At 48.4% G+C, this 20,425-nt stretch overlaps 12 protein-coding genes across 12 annotated transcripts; 7 read left to right on the forward strand and 5 right to left on the reverse strand.

Annotated features, from left to right (window-relative positions):
* Positions 1-591: 591 nt before the first annotated feature.
* F9C07_1077 (major facilitator superfamily domain-containing protein) lies at positions 592-1,946 on the reverse strand (the record flags this gene model as incomplete). Its single annotated transcript, XM_041284122.1, has 2 exons — positions 592-1,370; positions 1,427-1,946. 2 exons carry the CDS (start codon positions 1,944-1,946, stop codon positions 592-594), a joined length of 1,299 nt encoding a protein of 432 aa, XP_041140878.1.
* A 1,481-nt stretch (positions 1,947-3,427) lies between these two features.
* F9C07_1078 (dihydroorotase, homodimeric type) lies at positions 3,428-4,692 on the forward strand (the record flags this gene model as incomplete). Its single annotated transcript, XM_071507487.1, has 4 exons — positions 3,428-3,482; positions 3,546-3,625; positions 3,701-4,164; positions 4,200-4,692. 4 exons carry the CDS (start codon positions 3,428-3,430, stop codon positions 4,690-4,692), a joined length of 1,092 nt encoding a protein of 363 aa, XP_071365757.1.
* Positions 4,693-4,780: 88 nt separating this feature from the next.
* On the reverse strand, positions 4,781-5,952 carry F9C07_1079 (putative MIND kinetochore complex component Mtw1; the record flags this gene model as incomplete). The annotated part of the gene is made up of 3 exons (XM_041284121.1): positions 4,781-5,410; positions 5,471-5,797; positions 5,899-5,952. The coding sequence occupies 3 exons, from the start codon at positions 5,950-5,952 to the stop codon at positions 4,781-4,783; spliced, it is 1,011 nt and encodes a 336-aa protein (XP_041140876.1).
* A 122-nt stretch (positions 5,953-6,074) lies between these two features.
* Positions 6,075-8,285, forward strand: F9C07_2279389 (MIF domain protein; the record flags this gene model as incomplete). The annotated part of the gene is made up of 3 exons (XM_071510364.1): positions 6,075-6,800; positions 6,857-7,592; positions 7,650-8,285. Exons 2-3 carry the CDS (start codon positions 7,155-7,157, stop codon positions 8,283-8,285), a joined length of 1,074 nt encoding a protein of 357 aa, XP_071365759.1. The 5' UTR covers positions 6,075-6,800; positions 6,857-7,154.
* F9C07_1069757 (uncharacterized protein) lies at positions 6,525-7,107 on the forward strand. Its single transcript, XM_071507474.1, has 2 exons — positions 6,525-6,800; positions 6,857-7,107. Exons 1-2 carry the CDS (start codon positions 6,702-6,704, stop codon positions 7,043-7,045), a joined length of 288 nt encoding a protein of 95 aa, XP_071365758.1. The 5' UTR covers positions 6,525-6,701; the 3' UTR covers positions 7,046-7,107.
* A 387-nt stretch (positions 8,286-8,672) lies between the features above and the next one.
* Positions 8,673-9,388, forward strand: F9C07_1081 (uncharacterized protein; the record flags this gene model as incomplete). The annotated part of the gene is made up of 3 exons (XM_041288429.2): positions 8,673-8,754; positions 8,807-8,865; positions 8,924-9,388. The coding sequence occupies 3 exons, from the start codon at positions 8,673-8,675 to the stop codon at positions 9,386-9,388; spliced, it is 606 nt and encodes a 201-aa protein (XP_041140875.2).
* Positions 9,389-9,711: 323 nt separating this feature from the next.
* Positions 9,712-10,404, forward strand: F9C07_1082 (CENP-S associating centromere protein X-domain-containing protein; the record flags this gene model as incomplete). Its single annotated transcript, XM_041288428.1, has 2 exons — positions 9,712-10,290; positions 10,357-10,404. 2 exons carry the CDS (start codon positions 9,712-9,714, stop codon positions 10,402-10,404), a joined length of 627 nt encoding a protein of 208 aa, XP_041140874.1.
* On the reverse strand, positions 10,270-12,452 carry F9C07_2137851 (tRNA-dihydrouridine synthase). Its single transcript, XM_041288417.2, has 2 exons — positions 12,156-12,452; positions 10,270-12,101 (listed from the first exon to the last, which is right to left on the reverse strand). Exons 1-2 carry the CDS (start codon positions 12,321-12,323, stop codon positions 10,659-10,661), a joined length of 1,611 nt encoding a protein of 536 aa, XP_041140873.1. The 5' UTR covers positions 12,324-12,452; the 3' UTR covers positions 10,270-10,658.
* A 340-nt stretch (positions 12,453-12,792) lies between these two features.
* On the forward strand, positions 12,793-14,632 carry F9C07_2279393 (Quino protein amine dehydrogenase). Its single transcript, XM_071510365.1, has 3 exons — positions 12,793-12,981; positions 13,033-13,862; positions 13,929-14,632. The coding sequence occupies exons 1-3, from the start codon at positions 12,960-12,962 to the stop codon at positions 14,544-14,546; spliced, it is 1,470 nt and encodes a 489-aa protein (XP_071365760.1). The 5' UTR covers positions 12,793-12,959; the 3' UTR covers positions 14,547-14,632.
* Positions 14,633-14,891: 259 nt separating this feature from the next.
* On the forward strand, positions 14,892-15,462 carry F9C07_1085 (putative 40S ribosomal protein S20; the record flags this gene model as incomplete). Its single annotated transcript, XM_071507509.1, has 4 exons — positions 14,892-14,894; positions 14,962-14,995; positions 15,167-15,376; positions 15,440-15,462. 4 exons carry the CDS (start codon positions 14,892-14,894, stop codon positions 15,460-15,462), a joined length of 270 nt encoding a protein of 89 aa, XP_071365761.1.
* A 373-nt stretch (positions 15,463-15,835) lies between these two features.
* F9C07_1086 (putative heme/steroid binding domain protein) lies at positions 15,836-16,688 on the reverse strand (the record flags this gene model as incomplete). The annotated part of the gene is made up of 2 exons (XM_041288416.1): positions 15,836-16,330; positions 16,431-16,688. 2 exons carry the CDS (start codon positions 16,686-16,688, stop codon positions 15,836-15,838), a joined length of 753 nt encoding a protein of 250 aa, XP_041140871.1.
* Positions 16,689-17,617: 929 nt separating this feature from the next.
* F9C07_2279395 (putative small monomeric GTPase) lies at positions 17,618-19,469 on the reverse strand (the record flags this gene model as incomplete). Its single annotated transcript, XM_041288415.2, has 5 exons — positions 17,618-18,203; positions 18,259-18,942; positions 18,999-19,100; positions 19,152-19,246; positions 19,431-19,469. The coding sequence occupies 5 exons, from the start codon at positions 19,467-19,469 to the stop codon at positions 18,005-18,007; spliced, it is 1,119 nt and encodes a 372-aa protein (XP_041140870.2). The 3' UTR covers positions 17,618-18,004.
* Between the last annotated feature and the right edge of the window lie 956 nt (positions 19,470-20,425).

Genomic DNA, 20,425 nt, shown 5'->3' on the forward strand with positions numbered 1-20,425 from the left:
TCTTTGACAGAGCACAATGATAACATGTTTGTTTCATTTAGTTATGGCCCCCGGTCGGGCGAAATTACCCAATCACCTATTGAAGTCCGGAGGTTTTCTTTGGCAAGCCTTGGGCCGGCGGTGTTGATATCTGGGCATGGGGAATTGCAGGAACACTCTCTTCTACGTTCGGGACTTGATAAAAGAGAAAATACTGACTAAACAGTTTTTCCACCTTCTACAAGCGCAGATTGGCTTTCAATCTCCTGGTATATATGATTCAATCATCAAGGATGGCACTTTCGAGCAAAAGATAGAAGCAATTTGGCGGGCACAGTGCCATGACTTCGACCTACGTTCGGTTGAATATTTTCAAGACTGTGATTTCATCAGTATCGCAGATGAGGGAGGGAAAGGAGGCCTGAACTCCGATGAGCATTGGACTGATCATTTAGTTTCCCTGGGAGTTCCGGAATACGATGTAGTATTCCTCTGTGCTGTTCTACAGCCTGACCCAACGAAGACGATGACAGTAGCAGAGATCCTTGATACAGGGTACTTAGATGTTTACTGAGGTCATATAGCGTGGTTTTCTCGGCCTCAGCCGATGTATTATTCTAGCTCTTTCTGATGGCAATCATATCGCCAAGCTGCCAGTAGAGGCACCATCATAAAAATCCCTCCGCCGGTCATGATGGCACCGCTGAACAGCTGCAGCCCAAGGTACTCATTGCCTCCGCCATGGCCTTCGATAACGCCCGCAATAGGTGCCCCAATCAGCACCCCCAGGCTCGCTGCAAACCACAGCATGCCCATACGGGTCCCAATAATAGCCGGACTGGGCGAGACAACGGGATGCGCGATCACCAAAGGATTTGCTGATATTAAAACTCCAGAGGAGATGCCAAATAACACACAAAATGCAACGAAGGAGGCCTGAGTGTTGATGCCAATCCAACCGAAAATCAAAGCCGCCGATGTGGTAACACTGACACTCAAGATCAAACCAGCGCCTAGCCTTTGCGTCAACAACGCCGACCCTAAACGACCCACGGCAGAACCGGCATTCAGAATTGACACGAGATAAAAGCTCATATCTGTCGAAGTCTCGAGTACCTGCGAGGCAAAGAAAGGCACATAGAATAGTGGTACGAAATAGGCCATGAACATGAGAAAATTAGCGACCCCGCAGGCATTGAAGTTCCACTCCTTAAGCGCATCCCAATGGATTAATTGGCGTGGGGAACTGCGTTTTGGCTTAGTGGTCGCTATGAGAAGAGGAACCGCAATACATGAACAGCCTAGTTGGATGAACCCCATTACTCGAGCCGTCCAGGGGAAGCCGATGTGAGGCTGCAAGTGTATGAAGATTATAGGAAATAGAACCCCGCCTAAATCTCGTTAGCCATGATGTGTTGCAGTAAGCTATCAGGTTATCGATCAATACCAATACTAGCACCACAGGTCACTATGCCGAGGGCAATCCCCCGGCGGGACGTAAAGCTGGTTAACACTAGGGACAAGGCAGGCACATAGATGAGCCCACTACCGATTCCACAGCAGAAACCCTGGGATAAAAGCACTTGGTAGTATGTTTGTGAAAGGCTTAACATCATGAGGCCAAGCGTAGTCAAGAAGCATCCGGCAATCATTAGATGAATTAAGAAACCCCGGTCGAACAGTGGGCCAGCGACAACACCAGTGGAAATCAAAAAGAAGGCATTAACAGTGCCAATCCACGATAGCTTTGACGGTGAGCTATCTCTCAAGAGATCCGTCTGGTAAAAGTGTTGGAAGGCGCCGTAGGCCGTCGAAAACCCCCAGGTAGTGAAAAACAAAAGAAAGCCAGCAAACACACCCACCCATGCTGCAAGGCCACCGTTTTGGGGAGAGGGAGCTGGTGAACTCGTCGGAGGTAAGGTAGCCGTCTCTCGTGGTGTTATGGTAGGCTTATCGGTGGCAACCATAGTCGTGTACCTTCCATTGACGTTCTGACTTATACAAAGACATAGATCTTAAGCAGCAGAAGGCCCGTGTGATGAGCAGAGATATAGGAGTTTATATACATCCTGGTGGGGAAGGATGTTGAAAGCATGTCGATTCGCATAACAGGAAGGTACCTAAACCTTAGCAACAAAGGCAATACCAGGAGCATTCACAGACTATTGAAATGCTATATTTTAGAGCCTCAGCACGCAGCCTATACGAATTTGTCAACTCCATTGCTCTCGTCAGCATTACTTGAATGCGACGCCACGATTGGCTTGAGTGTCTAGTCCAAGACATGAATCGTTTCCGAATGTACCCATCCAAATTCCAAGGAATCAGTCATATAAGATGACTTAATGCCAGGATTTCTTGATCTCACAATTCTCTAACCAATAACGGGTGCCTAGGGCTGATGTGAGATCCATGGATGTGGCTGCGGCGCGACGAACCTATCATTGAATCTCCCCCCCAAAAACCTCGCTTTTAACATGGCAGTTGGAAGCCTCGCTGTTATCTCTGCATGAGTCAATGTTCTGCCTCGGCTGACCCTCGTCGTTTATTCAGCAAAATGTAGTAGCTTTGCGAGTTCGCTGTCACATAAACCCTTCGTACCCCGTCTTTCGGAGTTCGATCCGTCCTGTTGCCCTCCGTCATGGCTCCCACCTTCAGGATCGCTGTGATCCAGATCTGCGTCGAGGTAATCCCTGTGGCTGCTGTGTGCCCGTATACAATGTCCAATTGGCCAGCCAGTCAGCTCCAGGTTACTCAGACTAATGCATATCAGCCTCTCCGTCCTGCGGAGAACTTTGCAAGAGCTGTAAAATCTGTTCGGGGCCCCTCCGCCCAAGGGTATCACTCAGAACAGCCTGTTAAGCCAACCCGAACTTAAAAACGTAGCCTATGTACTTCGTATCCAATACCGGTGGATCCTCGGCTCGTACATGAGGAATAATATGAACCAACGGAGCGTATACATCTGGGATCATCTAGAAACATTTTTCATCAAGTCCTTCGCACACCTTTGGGACCTGGACATGGCGGTTGTGGAAGGATGAAGAGACACTCGATTCGGATAAACATGGGCCAGCCAAATTGGCATTATAGCTATTCACGTCAAATAAAAGAACAACCAAATAGTAACGCCTGATAGATTATGGTGATGACACGAGTCTATCGTCTTAAGACCTTCTCCAGTGTAGTAGTTGTTATTCTGTCAACAGAGAAATACTTGAGTCGTACATTTATTTATCGGTCCGGTAGTAAGTTTACGAGCCCCACCCAATCAAAGCAAAGCAAAGGCTGCCCCGCGAAAAAAATCATGGCGGGGAAAAGGGAAAGTAACTTCGACAGCAAAGTACTTGACATCTGGTACGCGACTTCCTCCTCCCACCTTGAGCTGACTCTTCTGACTGGTCATTCTGATTTTTACTTCTAGAACGACACTTATACGCCTCTCACTATGCCTCTCTCCAAGCTACAGGGAGTGAAGCTCCCCGCGTCGGCCGACTTCCACGGTGCGTTTACCCCAGTGTGCTCCACGGTTGCGAGACAATAATTGACCGAGGTGCGGTGCGCAGTACACCTTCGCGATGGTGATATGATGGAGCTTGTTACGCCTACGATCAGACAAGGTGGTGTGAACACGGTTTTCGTCATGGTAAGGAGTTGATTGATTCCAATGGACCTCGGTCTAGTACATTCGTTACTCATGGGATTGGAACGACAAATTTAGCCCAACCTGGTGCCGCCAGTGACAACTGTCGACCGCGCGCTCGACTACAAGAAGCGCCTGCAAGCCATTGAACCCAATGTGAACTTCCTCATGTCGTTGTACCTCCACGAGTCCGTGACCCCGGAGACCATCATCGAAGCCAAGAAGCGCGGCGTCACCGGTGTCAAGAGCTACCCAGCAGGCGTTACCACCAACTCGTCCTCTGGCGTGGTGGATTACACCCAATTTTACCCGGTCTTTGCAGAGATGGAGCGTCAGGACATGGTTCTGAATCTTCACGGAGAGGTCCCTTCCACTGGCGATGTAACTGTCTTGTCGGCGGAGGAGCGCTTCCTTCCCACCTTGTTGCAATTGCACGAGCGTTTCCCGAAGCTTCGCATTATTCTGGAGCACTGCACTACAGCGGCTGCTGTGGAAGCCGTTAAGAAGTGCGGCCCTACTGTGGCAGCAACGTTGGTCCCCCGGTTACACTTGGCAATGGATATGTGCTGACGGTCAGGGATAAAAGCATTACCGCCCATCATCTTTCTATCATCATCGACAACTGGGCTGGAGACCCGTTCTGTTTCTGCAAGCCTGTCGCTAAAACGCCTGCGGATCGTGACGCTCTCCTGCGGACAGCAGCATCTGGCAACCCCAAATTCTTCTTCGGCTCCGATAGTGCCCCTCACCCCGCAGCCTCCAAGAGGGGCGGAGACAAAATCGCGGCGGGAGTCTTCACTCAGCCATACACAACCCAGGTCGTGCTGGACTCCTTCGAGCAGGCCTGCGAAAACGGTATCCTCAAGGAGGAAGACATCACCCCTGAGGTGGTTGAAGGCTTCATGAGCAAGTTCGGTCGCCAATTTTATGGCATTGGTGAGGAACAGAAGGAGTTTATTACCCTCGAGAAGAAAGACGAAAAGATCGTAAACCTCTTGCAGTCGGACAAAGTGGACGTGGTCCCATTCAGACGGGACCAGCAGACATGGAGCGTGTCCTGGTCTTCATAAGCCCATATTGACCTTATGCCAAAATAGATTGCTACCACGATAGCCAATGGCGCATGACCATGCCATTGATTTCCATCCATCGTCATTCTTATTCTGACATTTTGTCACCTTGCGTAAGCAGTCCTGTGACCGCCTCGAGCGCCTGCGCTTCGGAAATATCGATCTTTCGTCCGGCGACAACAGGATTGCCGTCACTGCCCACCCCAAGCTGGCCAGTTCGTTCGAGATGCAGGCGGATTCTACTCTCGATGTATTCCTTTCTCTGGTCACGTTTAGAATCTGCTTCCGTGGCTTCTGCTGATTTAGGCAGAGTAGCTAGCTTGGGCCGGAGCTGCTTCAGTAACCCTTGCAGGGCAGGCAGTTGAGATAATATAAAAGTTGTATTCGTGGTAAGCGGTGTGTGTTTGGTATTTGATCCAACAGCAGCGCCAACTCGTAGTTGCTTGGCCGCCGGACTCTCCGTCAGGAACGACAGGTCCAAGTCTTTGTTCGTAGGAAGTGCAGACGTCTCGGAGCCACCCCCCTGTTTCGCACTTGTCGCGCCGTCGGCGCCTTTAACGGCAGATAAGATCGATCGCAGCTGTGAGATGACCGCATCGTTACGAGCGGTCTCTTGTTTCAATGCTCGGTTCAATTTCTTGGTTTCTTGTAGTTTTTTGCGCAGAGCAACGATCGTGTCCGGGGTAGGTGCATCGGGGGACGGGTTCAGATCCAGGCCCTAAAGAAGGTACATTGTCAGTTTGTACATAGAGCCAGGTCACCCAAGCACATAGCGCACCTCATAATGCTTCAACCGAATCCATCCTAGCAAGTCATCGTCCACTCGAAAGGAGTTTCGCAGGACAATAATCTCGAACTTATCGAACGCCTTGTCGACGGTCGCCTCCAGGAGGGTTTCAAGTTTGTGTAGTCCATCTTCTATCTCCAGCCTCGCCTCAGGGTAAACAACGTTCCCATCCTCGTCAGTGTCCGGGATGGTCGAACCGTTGGTAGCATGCGAGAAGCCCAAACGTTCAGGAGGGGTGGAGAGTAAACCGGCTTCGAGACTCGAGATAGCTTGATAGATCAGGTTGTTGATCGAGTTGATCACGTCATCTACAAGGGACTGCGATCAGTGTATTAGCTTTGGTTACCTCAAGAAAAAGTGGCATATGAGGGGCAAGGGAGGCGCATGTCTCAGACAAAGTGTTTATCAGAAATACTGACCAGCGGAGTGTAGCTGAAATGCTCTGTGAGCAGAGATTTTGTCGCGTCGTCCATCTTAATGAGATCCTTAGACTAGAATCATGCTTTGTCTAAGCGAATGAAAGGTGTAGGTGGGGGAGTCCTCTTCATGAGGGTCGCGTTGCGCGGGTTGATTTGATCACTTCTCTTAAGGTCCTCAGCACGCGAACCATTTATTTGCCAAGACCGTAACATTGTTTTTCAGTCACCCTTCAATTCAATCAATCATTCCTCAAGGGTCATGAAAGAGCACTTCAACAATTTTAAGTCCGACTATCATGCTGTAATATCGGACAGAGTACTTGTACATTACAATTTTCCCAATATAAACCCTTTCTCATTCATTGTTTCCGTCTTCTTCCCGTATATCAAAGCACATTCAATTACATCTCCACCAAGTGATTTCAACAGCTATGGTCAAGTCAATTAATGCTTGCAACCTCCGTGGACTAATTGGTATCCCGGAATACTATATAGTGCAGAAGGAGAACTAATATAATAAACTGTGTATTCATACTAATCAAATCATGACGCATACGCTAATTGGTCTGACAATGAACAACAGCCTCCAGTCACTGCTGCGAGAACGAGGCCTCCCTCTTCCTCAGACTATGAAGAATATAAGCTTCCGGAGTCTTGTCAGATGTGATACATTTATCTCTATATTGTGGACGCGTTTTTCGTGAGCTGGTCCGTGAGATTGCACTGGAGGCTCGCCTTGGTTCGTGGAAGAAAGACTCCATCAATAAGGAGTTGAATCCTCAGCATCGCATACTTCATATTAGATGCGAATGATAAGGCTTGGGGCAAAGGTATCTGGCATACTATCTTTCAGTGGCGCTTCTACCTTCAGATATCTACCGTTCTTAGTTTATTTTTTAATGGTATGGAACCACTGCCTTGAACCCACAGAGACTGGTAGTATCACTAATTTCCATAGTATCCTGTAGTTACAGCTAATATGCTCACTGGGGAAGTACACTCCTCCCACATGGAAGGTAGTGCCTTCCTCTTGCAGTTAAGAGGCCCAACTCTCGACGATGTCAACCAGGGAAGGAGAAGGGAAGAGCCGAACGACTCTTGCAATGCTCTGTATTTTACTTTCATCCTCGTTTTTCGTCAGCTTTGATCTACTTTCAACAACTCGCGTGAGGCTCTCTAGCTACACGGCACTTAACTATAGCTAAAGAATCGTCGCCCTAATCGTTAGCTGACACTTCTCCAACAAGATAAAAAGGATGGTCTCAGCACATCAAATACTGGACTTATCTCTCCTGAGACGACGACATGACCCTTCGGCCACGTCCTCCGCGAGCCTTTCATCAACAGTTCCCACTCTTGAATCACCCGTGTCATTCCAGGCCTTGGCAGTCAGAGCCGTCTCCGAGACGGCGATGGCGCAGCGAAACAAGCTCGATAGACCGCCCGCTAGGCCATCCATGTTCATTGAGGAGACAGATGATGATGATTCGATGGCTCAAAAATCGACTTGTGGCACACCTGCAGACCCGAAGTCTGTCGACGTGATACGTAAAAGTGTTGAGGACGAACCAATGCATCGGACAAAGAGCCAGTACTTTGACGATTTTTTCAGCACACGCGGGCGAGAGCTATCATCCAGGGATCGCCTGAGGTATAAATCAGCTATGGTGGCTGAGCTTAAACTAAGCAAGACGGTAAGGATGTGCTAGCATTCCATTCAGATCTCGAGAGCCTCTAGGAACTAATAGTAGGTCCAGGTTAGAGACAACGAAGTCCTTGCTTCGGCGATCTCGTCTCGCTTAGCGCGTATCTATGAGAAAGACGAATCGTCTATGATGGTCATCATACAGCAGGGTGTGTGTATTCGCTTTGGTATCTCGAAGGACCCAGCATATTTGTTGAAGGTCTACGCACTCCCATGCCTCATAGCCTCTATCACCAACCTTCGCTGCACCACTATGATCCAGTCAGCTCTGAGGGATCTTCTGCAGATTGAACCCAACCGCGGCGTAGTCCTTTATCTTCCAGTTCCTGAAGAGAACTTTGCGACAAATGGTGTAACTTACATGGGCGAGATCGCACGCTATGAGCGCCGGACCGATGACGATGACCCGGGTATCCTTCGAAATATCTCACGGGGCTTGAGTAGAAGGCTGAAATCAAGCAGCACTCAGAGCGCGCCTCGTTCTGAGGCAACAACCTCTTCATGGGACCCTGAGACCGATGCTCAAATGTCAATATCCGCGAAAGGAAATGATTCTTTCCACAGCGAGGGCTCTCGAGAAGTAGAAGCATCAGGCCAAGGCAACACTAGAGGATCCAAGAGTCTGCGACACTTCCTTTCCCGTCGTGCGCAAAATCCTACTGAAGCAGATGACAAGCGGTAATGATAGGCCTTTCTCCCTTCTTTTCTGTATTAGTTTTTATCGTGTGATTTGTTGTATGGCATAGCACAGTTTGTCTTTTCATTAATTGGCCCAGCTGGCTTAGGAACATTGAGAAGCCATTAGCAGGTATTGGCTGTAGTTGATTGTGTACACCGACATCAGTTCAGGATATCTTTTAGCATGCTATGAGGCAATTGCTCTATTGTGTTTAACATCATCCGTACTTCCCGAACTACCACTCCGTAATCATCGACAAATACGAGCCGCGTAATGCAACTTCCTCTCGTGACTTACTTGTTGTTCATCTCAATGCTTGGAAGTCTCTTTATACTCGAGAGTCCCAACACAACAAGCCGCTAGTGAAGGAAATCGAAAGATACTCTCACCATGGCTTCCAAGGCAACCCAAGGCAGCATAAAAGAAATCCAAGGCGATCTCTTCGACGCGCCAGACGGGGCAGCCTTGATTCGTACGTGGCCTAAATAATCAAGATGTCCTTACAACTAACTTGACTATTTCAGACGCATGTAACTGTATCGGATCCTGGGGTGGTGGGATAGCAAAAGCCTTCAAGCAGAAGGTACTATATCACCCAACTCCAGCCTATCCAACTCACCCACAACCATTAACAAACACAGTACCCAGCCGCATACAACATCTACCACTCCCATTGCCAAAAATACAAATTCAGCCCAGAGTACCTAGTAACTTCAGATCCACCAAACCAGCCAAACAATGCCCAATCATCTACCAGAAACAAAGAAATTCAACTACCAGAAGGCACAGCTCTGATCATCCCGCCTCAGGAAAAAGACTACAAGGACAAAGACAAGAAACACTGGATCATCTGCTTGTTCACGTCACGTAATTATGGGAAGAGGGTCAGTCCGCCTGATGTCATTATTCGGAATACTGAGCTTGCTGTCGCGGACATGGTGAGGCAGATTCATAGACTTCGGGCTGAAGAGTCGGGGATTGGGGAGCTTTGGTCGTGTCGGTTTAATTCGGGACTGTTTGGTGTTGAGTGGGTGCTCTCGAAGAGGGTTTTGGAAGAGTCGGGGTTGGATTTTGTTGTTGTGAGACCTGTGGATGAGGATGAGTGATTCTTTCTTTGGGTGGTATCTTTCTGGTGTTTCAAACGGTGTCTGCATGGATATGATGAACAACATATGCGGTTTATTTTACTCCGCATGCACTACGAAAAAGCCAATGTCATATGCATTACTCTTAGTAAATGATAATTCAGAATTACCATTGACTATAATGAATATTACCCATTTCACAAAACATCTATAGAGATCAATAGATCACCTGACTTCGCGTCACGCAGCGCGTCATCGCATCCAGAAATCGCATCGATAACAAACTCCACCACCAACCTCAAAAGAAAAGAACAAGCATAACATAACCATCACAAACCCCCACCATGCCCCCAGAACGCCAACCCGCCCAAAAAAGAAGACAACTTCCCTTCAAACCTCCCAGTCGACAATCCTCAGTCACAGCCGGCCCCTCAACATCCGCATCCGCGAAACCAAAACCCCAGACAAAATCCAAAATCAAAGTCCCCGCAAAAAAACCCACCACTAACGCAAAAGCCTCATCATCCAAGATCTCTCGACCCTCTACAAGCTCTACCCGCACCGAGACCGAGGCCTCGGAATCCCCCGCCGCAGCCTCAAACTCGGATTCCGAAGCTAGCTCCGGCTCCAGTCGCTCGAGCTCTCCCTCTGAAGAGCCGGACTATATCCTTGCGGAGATCATTCATGCGGATGCTGAGGAGAATGATATTCTCTCGAGTGAGCCGGCTATTCCGCCGAAGTTGCTGACGAAGCTTGTTCATCATCATTTTAAGGGTCAGAAGACTAAGATCGCGAAGGATGCTAATGAGGTTGTGGCGAAGTATGTGGATGTTTTTGTGAGGGAGGCGTTGGCGAGGGCTGCGTTTGAGAGGGCGGAGGGGGGGAAGGGGGTGGAGAGGGGGGTTGGGGATGGGTTTCTTGAGGTTTGTTCTTCTTCTTTTTTCTCTTTCGGTTGCTGGGGAGGGTGTTGCTGACTGCGGTGGCTTTAGGTCGAGGATCTGGAGAAGATGGCACCACAGCTTGTTTTAGATTTTTAGGTGGTTGGTTCTAGTTCATCTATGGGTTTGGAGTTTGGGGATTGAGGGTTTTAGTTTTATTGTTAGATACCATGATGTTATGGATTGATATTTGGATTCGCAGTGCTGTGCATAATGGTCTAATTCTATATACCGTGAGATGTCGTGGGTATTATGTCTCTTGTGGTGGGTAGGTGGGTTGTCTATAGTTTATGCGTTCCTATTGAATAGAATGCTGTGTCGAGATGGTTCAAGATAACAAATGTCGTAATATCTTAACCGCTTACCAAAGCGTCCGGTGTTGTAGCCGTGTTACTTGGGGTTTCAGAAGCAGAGGCCACTGCAGCCGGAGTGTCAGCTTTATCCGCAGGTACCTCAGATTTAGTCTTGTCTTGCTTCGTGTTGGGCTTTTTCCCTTTCTCCGTGAGGGCACCATTCTCTAGGGCTTCTTCGGGCAATGGCCGGATGTGTGGTTGGCAGACCCACCAAGGCCGGCCGTATTCAGCAATCGTCGCCTTGGAGCCCGTTAGCTCTTGGTTCGGGGATGTCTCAAAGCGCTCCGGGAATTGCTCATATTCCTTGAGGCCCTCTTTGATTGCTCGCTCAGTAAGGGCAAGAGCATGCTCGAAGGCAGCCATGTCGCCCGGCCTTGACCGTGCAAGTGCATCCCGAACGTCTGTATGTTTTGCCACCATTGGACGCAGAAGCTGGAACAAATGTCCCTGCATGACCCCAAGACTGGGGGACAGAGGTCTCTTCGTCTTGTCGCGTTTCTGCTTCTTCTTTGGTGGCCCTTCCTCCTCAGCTTCCTCGGCAGTGGGTTTTATGAATTGTTCCGGCTCCTCGGGATCTGACGGGAGGTAGAGAGGCTTCCTCTCTGGAACGGGTTGTTCAAGGACATATTTATAGATAATATCGAGATAGCGGCGGAAGACAGCGTCGATCCGGTATCCGCCCTTTCCATCCCGGCCACGCCAGTATTCCCTTCCTTCACTTCCCACTGGAGGAGGTTTGCTAAATACGGATGGGTCCGACAAGTTTCCTTCAGCGCTCATCACGCCATCAGCACCTGTCTCTTCCAAGCAGCGTTCCAGATCGTCATAGTTCAGGATGTTGCCATTGGCGAAAATAACGGTCTCCGGGGGCAAATTGTCACGAAGATACCGAATGTAACTCCAATCCGCCACGCCTGTGTTATGACCCTTTTGCTCTCTCGTGCGTCCATGGAGGGTAATTATGCTCGCCCCGGCGGATAGTATCATCTTTGCGTACTCTAATGTCTTCTCTTTCGTCTCCTGTATACGGAACTTCGCAGTGACGGGAACATCCAGTTCGGTGTGTAGTTTATTGATCAGTTTATAAATCAAGTCCCAATCCTCCTGGAGGAAGGCACCGTAATGGCCTCTTCTCGCGATTCCTTGGGGACACCCAAGGTTCAAGTCCACAGCGTCGCAGTATGGCGCTACATGACGCGCAGCTTCCAAAAAGTCATCCGGGTTATTCGCGCAAAACTGTACAAACAGAGGCCGGTCTATCGCGGGGTTTCCGTCTAAGTATGGGGTATCATCGCCTTTGATAGCAGCGCGAGTGGGGTGAAAATGTTGCAAGCGCATTTGTAACTGTTCACGGAACAAACGCGCATGGTACATCGGCGAGTATGCAAGCATCGGCTTGGGATCGTCAGGTGGCATGAACGACCGAGTGAGCATGCGCCAGGCCTAGAATCAGCCGTCAGATCGGAGTAATAGGTAACCGAAAGTGGGAGATAATACAAATTCAGACCGATCCACCATTGGTGCTACGATGTACTTTGGACTTCCTATACTCTTGTAAAATTCCCGCCCTAACAGCTTCGTCTTCGGTGTTGTGTTGGCATTGGCGGGCGCATTTTGCGCTTCGCCGTTGCTTTGCGACACGGATTGTGTCTCGGGGATTGTCATTTTGATGAGACTTGAGCGTTGTGCTATGGGAAGTTGTCGCCCCAGCCACGGGGCAAGAAAGCGCAAGAACCCTATGATTGTTAATTGAGAGAAAATGAGCGACAGTGAGAGTGTTATCAGCTTGAAATTATTCCCCGGATTATTCGCATTGCGGGCAACTTTTTTTCGATGGCGATTTACCTCGGACCGGAGCAACTTTGGTCCGTTTATCTTATCCAGCAGAAGAAAGATGCAATATCAAACTTGGGCGTAACACACAACCGGCAGGTCGGAGTTTCCATATAGCGATTGTTGATCTGAGTGGAGTATTCAATATCAGAGATGATATTCTTCGGTCCAGATTCACCACTCATGTCCAGATAAAATTCTTTTGTAGCTCATTGAGATGTTGATTATGTAACTATAGAAAAGTCTTGGCGTCCGTAAGTAGAAATTACTAGTGTATCATGCCCAATGAATGGAGACCCTACAAGACTGCAAATCTCTAGGAATACTTTCCCTGGAACTAGCACGATCATGTGCACAGTTAGATATAATGCACACTGTTAGAAACACTGGTACTGTCGACCATTTCCACAGCTGTCTCAACGGTTGAATCACTGAACTACTAGTGCCGCGTCCAAGACAAGAGCAAAAATGGACTCCACCGGAGCAGGGGGTATGTTTACGAATTTCCTAACAAATTAAACTAACACTGATCAAAGCCCAGTCTCACCTTCAATATCTCTGTCTGAGCATGGGGAATATGCTGCTCAGATAAGTGGGAAAGATCTCATCCTGCATCTCAACCCAACTTCTTCTGGGTTCCAGGATGTAGAGATTGTCAAAGTCAAAGAAAGCTCGTTGAAATTCTTGAAGTTCTCACGAGCGAGCTACACTGTATCACCAGATACATATACCGCTAGAGGCGAAACTGCACCAGGGAGACGTGTGCTCCATGCCAGTGATGCACGTGTTCTTGTATGGCAATTGCTCCCATTGCAATTACATGCTGAAATCGAGAGTATCGAGCCCGGTGCCTTGAATATTGATTTCGGCAGCGATGAAAACGAGGTCATAGTTTTCCACGCATGGAATACAAGGTTAACTGTGTATGCTCTGGATACCGGCCGCAGCCAGGTTATTAAATCTCCGAAGTTTGCTCATCATAATGGCTTTGGGTACCGACCTAAGACAGGACAGTTTGCGATCTTGTTAAAGCCAGACGCAGTGGACCTATTGACTATCCATGGGTTCAGATCGTACGAGCTGATAAACCGTGCGGTGCTACCGACAGTAGACGCTCAAGGCTTGAAATGGAGCCCCGACGGGCGATGGGTAGCCGTCTGGGATGCAGCCAGTGCGGGTACCAAGGTTCTTGTATTCACTGCCGACGGAAAACTCTTCAGGACTTATACCGGGCCACCGGGATTCGATGATTCTTTTGACCTTGGAGTCCGAGGTATAGAATGGAGTCCGGTTGCAAATGAGAGTGGTGCCTCGGAGTATCTAGCCATCGGTAAGGTCGATGGAACTGTTGATATTTTACGATGCAAAACAGTAAGTCTATTCCATTCTAAGTTGGTGCTTTTTCATATTTGACCAGCCAGTAACTGACGAATGCAGTTCTCATGCTCTACAACATTATCCCATGTCTTTCAAATCGATGACAATTCGCCCAGTATATGGCGCGAGCGCTACGCAACTGCAGATGGGACACTTGAATATGCCGAATCGTCCAGTTCTTCTGCCTTTAGCATAACTGCAGAAACATCCGGCCCTCCGCGGGGCGTGTCAATCATGACATTCAGTTGTGACGGAAACCTCCTAGCCACTGTAGACCAAACACGGCCAAACATTGTCTGGATATGGAACTTGGAGTCCACTGCCGTGCTGCTATCAGCTTTGGTCCACGAACATCCAGTCAGACAGGCTGCATGGCATCCCTCGAAGATACAGCTACTTATCGTCACTGCTAACAATGCTGTTGCTGCTGTTCGATCCTGGACACCTGACGGCCAGCCGTCAATCATTTACATTCCTACTTCACGAAGCGACAGCGGGCGGTACGATGTGAGGTGGCTTTCCAGTCAAGGAGACGACGCAAAGTTTTGGTTTGGAACTACTGAAGAATACACACTTGGTCGTATCGAGAGCGAAGGTGATAGTTCACGGTTTAAAGTGCTCAATACTATTAAGGGTAAAGCCTCTACTGGAAGCCACAGTGCAGGCATGAGCCGGTAAATGAAGGAAACATTAATGATTTATGCAATACCAAGCGAATTTGGCCTTAATATCCCCTGTAAATTGGAACTCATGCATGTATGACAATAATCCGATCTCCGTGTAATCATTGGTCGCATTGGATGATACTATATTTTTGTGCCTGAGGCAAAAAGAATACCGATAACGTTATCCAATGAAAGGCCTCTTCTTCCACCACCGCTAACCGAGCAAACAAGGGCTTAGGGTTTGTGTCCACGTGACACTACATGTCTCCCCACTCGAATTTCGCACTTGGGCTCTCACTTCCGGCCGTTGATTGTCGCGCTCTCATCCGTCGTCGAACAACCAGATCAGACAGTCAAGATGGTGAGTTTAAGCCGCACATAGAGACGAACCGCAGGATGTTCAGGTTATACTAATATTTTATTCATAGGCTCCCGCACGCAAGAAGTGGTCCAAGGGCAAGGGTATGCAAATCACCATCTCCCATCCATCCTCCCAGCGAACGAACCTTTCCCCGAGCAAGATGTCAAGCGATTTTTGTGTGGGCAGAGGGGTTGTTTGGACATGAAGCGACGACTGTCGAAGCCGGCTAGTGGAACAATAATAACTGACGTGGTTTTTTTCTCTGCAAACAGTCAAGGACAAGGCCCAGCACGCCGTTGTCCTCGAGAAGACCGTCGCTGAGCGTCTCAACAAGGACGTCCAGTCCTACCGTCTCATTACCGTCGCCACCCTTGTCGACCGTCTTAAGATCAACGGCTCCCTCGCCCGTAAGGCTCTTGAGGACCTCGAGGAGAAGGGCCAGATCAAGAAGGTTGTCGGCCACTCCAAGTTGAACATCTACAGTACGTCTTCGCCGTGAACCGCTGGATATCGACTTTTTGCGCATATACTAACTCCTGATTTAGCCCGTGCCGTTACCGCTGAGTAAACGTTTCCTCACTAGTCTTTTCTCGCGGACCCCTCATATTTTACGAATGATATCTCTCAAAATTCGGAAGCTTGGCTGGGCAAATGATGTATAGTGGTTCAATGAATCAATCAATTTCGGAGTGAACTCTTGCTTTTCCGCTATTGGACGTATCACGTAAATGCCTTGTTAGAATCAACCAAGAAACGACCCCCGCAGACAACCGCAAACATCTACAGTTGGAAGAAACACATGCAGGGACCGCCAAGTAGGAAAGCCGACAGATAAAAGAGAGCAGAGTACCTAGCACCTACGTAGCCCATGCGATAACCGACAAGAAAAACACGCCCAGATATATACATCCAAACCCATCAATGAAACCCACTCCATATCCCTAATTCCCCTTCTTCAAACTACTCCTCTTAGGCCTCTGCTGCTGAGCAGCCTGGCAAAGCTCCCTCTGCTCCTCCGGCACCTCCAACCCAACAACCTTCCCCACCTCAAAATACTTCTTATGATTCCGGAAGAAATTCTCCCAGTGTGCCACCTGCTTCTGCACACTCGTCCGAGCAAGCCGCCGATCCTGCTCCCGCCGGATCTTCTTCTCCCCACTACTCAGCGTCTTCAGCTCCGCCTCCTCATCAACCGGCATGAACATCTCCTCTACACCCCGCAGATCATGCGTCTGGTCCTCCTGGAAACAGCCCGTGACGAACGCGCGCGTGGCATCCTTCCCCGTGAAGAAATTGTAGTGTCCGCCCGGTCCGTACACGAGCGGGTTCGCCGAGACGTCGAACACCGAGCCATTGATGGCGAGGTAGATTGGGAGAGTCGAGTCGGAGCCGTTGTAGAGGGCGAGTTGCGAGGGCGTGAGACTCAAGGGTCCTTGCTGTGTGATTCGTTAGCTAGTCCGACCTATTTCGCCAACAGAATCCCAGCAAGTGATTCCATGTAGATATAGAAGGGAAGCAGACTGATGCTAAACATACCAAGTACCGGACCAACACCGGCCATCTAGTGAACCACGGCCTGTAGCCCCATAGCACGGACTCCGAAGACGTCATGTAGTAGGATAAGCCGCATGATGCGACGATCAGTGTGACCACCACACGGATGATATCAAGGACACTGAGGCCGTTTTTCTCGTTGCGAGATTTGGTCTTTTGGGAGGTCGGTTTGGATGTAGATGGTTCGTTGGTGCCGGGGCCGGCGCCGGCGGGGACCTGTCGCTGACGGAGGGACGACATGGTCGCTTTTCACTTTCTGTAGTGTAGAAGTTTGGTTTGGTTAAGGTGGCATGGAAAGTGCAGTTTGGTTGGGTCTGCGGAGTTTATAAGTGAGGAGTGTAGTCCTGTAGAGGAGAGGGTAATTTCCGTTGATTCTCCGCTTCTGTTTCGGGTGGTGAGATGACAACGTGACACTTGTTCTGTATGCTATATTAATCTATCGGGGTTTTAGGGATATGTTTGGTGATCTCGAGTTTCAACTTATGTTCATTTTGAACTCAATATCCATGTGGTAATGGAAAAGCTACCGTGGATTAATACTGGCGAAGCTACAGATTTACATATCGAAGATAATGCAGTGTCTCAACGATGATTTTATTCATTTCACAATATTTCTACTAAGCACTATATCTGAAGCAAATCCTGGGCCAAGAGTCAAGGAATAGGTATCCCAAGCTCAAACTCTTTCAAGGCAAGACCGACCAGCAGTCCACCAGCAGTCTGCAACTCCAAGCCTTTCAAACCACAGATCCCACTCTCATATGTATTCTCCAAAAGAACCTAGAAATACTAAATGCATGTCAGCCACAGTCCCAAACATGCACATGAATAAAAATCAAGCTGTATGACAGAATCTCTCAGACATCCAAGGAAGTATTGCGCACAGAGCACGTCTAGATTGGGTTCTAGCGACGGCTAGCGTGGAAACTGCGAATGTGGGAAAAATTTTCATCATCGAGAAGGGGGAGTCGGATTGATGTGTGCTATTGGGTATAATAAAATTGCTTGGACTTACCATTGTGATTGTGAAATTGAACTTATTTGTTGGGGTTTCATGTTAGTACGTTGCTTTCAAGCTTCATTATGCTTGAGCGAGGGACCAAAAGGTCAATTCATCTGAGTATGAGTGTTGTACGGTTGAGTTGAGGAAAAGGAAGAAAAGATGGAGAGGAGCTCGTTTTATCCTTGAAGAGAAAAGAAAAAATTCGCGCTAGTGCCAAGCGTGGGCCCGCTTCTCAGTGCCTTGATGCCTTAACTACATAGCTGTTGGCACAATCAAGGGTGACAGCCAGTCAAGGGGAAGCAAATACTAATCTGTCTCTTAGAGTACAACAGACTCATAATATCAAGTTCTATAAAATAAGTACTTTTATTTACGAGGCAACTCTTCGCTAAGGAAAGTCTCCCCGAGCTTTGCAAGTCAAATATGAGTGAGGAAGCTTCGTCACAAAAGGTGGTATTGTACTTAAGATACGCTTCTCAAGGTGCTAAACTGGGCAAATAGTGGACAACTACTTCATAGAGGTTCCAACGCCATAGCAGCAAGACTTTTGGTATCAGTTATTCGAACCTGGTTCGCCATGCTCCGTCACCTGCCCCTGTGTCTGACCGTGTTCGGACCCTTCCTGATCCTGTTCCCAGCTGCGAGAAAAGACATCATTGAGGGCCTCCTGGAAAGTGCGGCAATTCATATCAATCAAACCCTTTTTCTCCTTCGCCTCAGGATTACGTATGACGGACACGAGACAAAGATATCTAGCAAGGGTCAGCAAGTTTCCCCTAACAGGTTTTAAGTAAAATCGAGACATACTTGTTCATTTCCATCAAATGGATCATGGTTTCGTCGTGCAGAACCACATGGCTCTCTGCTTCTTGATTTTGCTCGCCTTTTGGCTTGCGGTCGGGGTGATCCCACGAGTAGAGTTCTGAGATGTCCACAATCACATCGATATAGTCCGAGCACATTTCGTAGCAGGACATATCAACGGGGCGAGTATCAGAAGCAATGTAGATCTTGCTGAGAACATCAAACAAATACGTCTTCTCAAATCCACAATTGTTACCGAGTGTGTTGATTAGGTTCTCCAGGGTCGATAGGTTTGGAATCAGCTTCTGGATCACCTTGCTAAATGCCTCAAAGACGGAATAATCATAGATAGATGTGAGGTAGTAGTGGACAGGGGCATTTTCATATCCAGCATCGCTAAGTTCATCCGAAATGAGCTGTACGATATCCTGGAATGTATCGGTACGGTACTCTTCCGAGAGTCCATCAACCTTGTGAATGAAAACTTCGATGTTGATATTGGGGTAATACTGCTGGACAGTCAGGATGGTGCGGTTCAAGCGCGCGACCGAATCCAGGTAATCATCCTGAGCATCAATGACCCAGACGAGTGCACCAAGGCTCCCGAAAATGTCTTCGAGATCGAAAGATGGCTCCAGATACTCAAGCTGACCAGGAAAATCCCAGACCTGGAAGTCCATGAACGAGCTTTGATGAACCATAAGCGTGAATGTTTTTTTTCCGTGTGAGAAGGATGTACTTACTGGATGGAATCTTTTTGGATGCGGGTAGTTGACTCCAGAAAGAGCGTTTCGTTAGGAGGCATCTTATGGAAAACGACGCTGGCAATCGAGGATTTCCCGCTCCTATTTATGGTCAATATATCCCTGATCATGCCCGAGACAGGATGGAATTACCGTCGGAGACCCATCAATAACAGACGGGGTTTGGCATCTTGAGGTTTGCCAGTAGAAACCTGGCCCGGCTTCGTCTGCGCGGTATGTCCTGTCGGCTAGATGACTTGTTAGCATCCCAAAGCTCACTCGTAGTAGTCCTCCAGATTTCCCGTATTTTGTGCAAGAATTTTCGGGACAGGTCCACGTAGCCACTGTGTAAGTGGACAGGGGCACTGCAAGCTAGAAGTCACTGAAAACCCTGCTGAAAAGTGGTACTTGGGACGTAAGAGGTAATAACACAGCACCGCTCCTGCGGACAATAGCATAAGGCAGAACCATACAGGAGATCCAGGAGATGATATATAAAAGAAGATTCCACGGAACAAGGGACAGCGAAGAGAAAGTGCATCTCTTACCTCCATATGTCCAACTATTTGTTTGTTAAACACTAATCAAGGAGCCAGATAAAGGAAGAGCTTTCTTGACAAGTCAGTTAGCGGACTGACACAGGGTGATAGAACAGAAGAGGTTTGATCTGGAAGGCAACAACATACGAGTAGAATGGGGACTTACAGTGCTGTTGTTTCAGGATCCGCAGTGAATTCACCAGCCACTACCAGGGACGCACCACACTTTAGTCCCCAGAAACAAAGAAAAGCATGCAAATTCCACAGGCTACTGTGCAGATTTGATATTCAGAGCACTGATCACGGGAAAGAGAAGAAACATTTATTTCAAGACAGGTTACTTGTGTGGATTGCTTGTGTGGAATGGCAGGACCAGAGCTAGAGAACTGCTATTCAGTAGATCTTCAAACTCATGGTTAACAGGAATATAGTCGAGCCAAGGAAGATAGAGTCGCGAAAACAACGCGTCAATGCTCGAGCTTCGAGCATACACAGGCAGTTGGAGGTATACTACTACCGGTATATGTATGGGTTTGATTGGCAGGGCAAGGGGAATGCGGAAACTCCTGCCGATGTGGGGTGCTTTTAGACTGGCCGGAAGCTCCTGAACAAATGCCGCAGACTGACAGTAAACTAGGTAAACCGTGTAGCTAGCTTCCTATACAGGAGAGATTATCTATGCGAGTCAACGGCGAAAGCTCCGGAAGTTGGAGGTTGGGGAAGATGCTCGCAGTGCGTTTCTTGCGATAAGACGGACTGGCCGAGTCTTGGCACGATTGGTCAATGGATCCTTCCGCCTTTTGTGTCTGTCGATGTCGTACTTGTTCATCACCCCCTATTGATATTTGCTTTCTAGTGTAATTTTACATATATATGTAAATTTTCTAT

Source organism: Aspergillus flavus, chromosome 1 (assembly GCF_009017415.1).
Source record: "Aspergillus flavus chromosome 1, complete sequence".
Classification (NCBI taxonomy): Eukaryota; Fungi; Ascomycota; class Eurotiomycetes; order Eurotiales; family Aspergillaceae; genus Aspergillus; species Aspergillus flavus.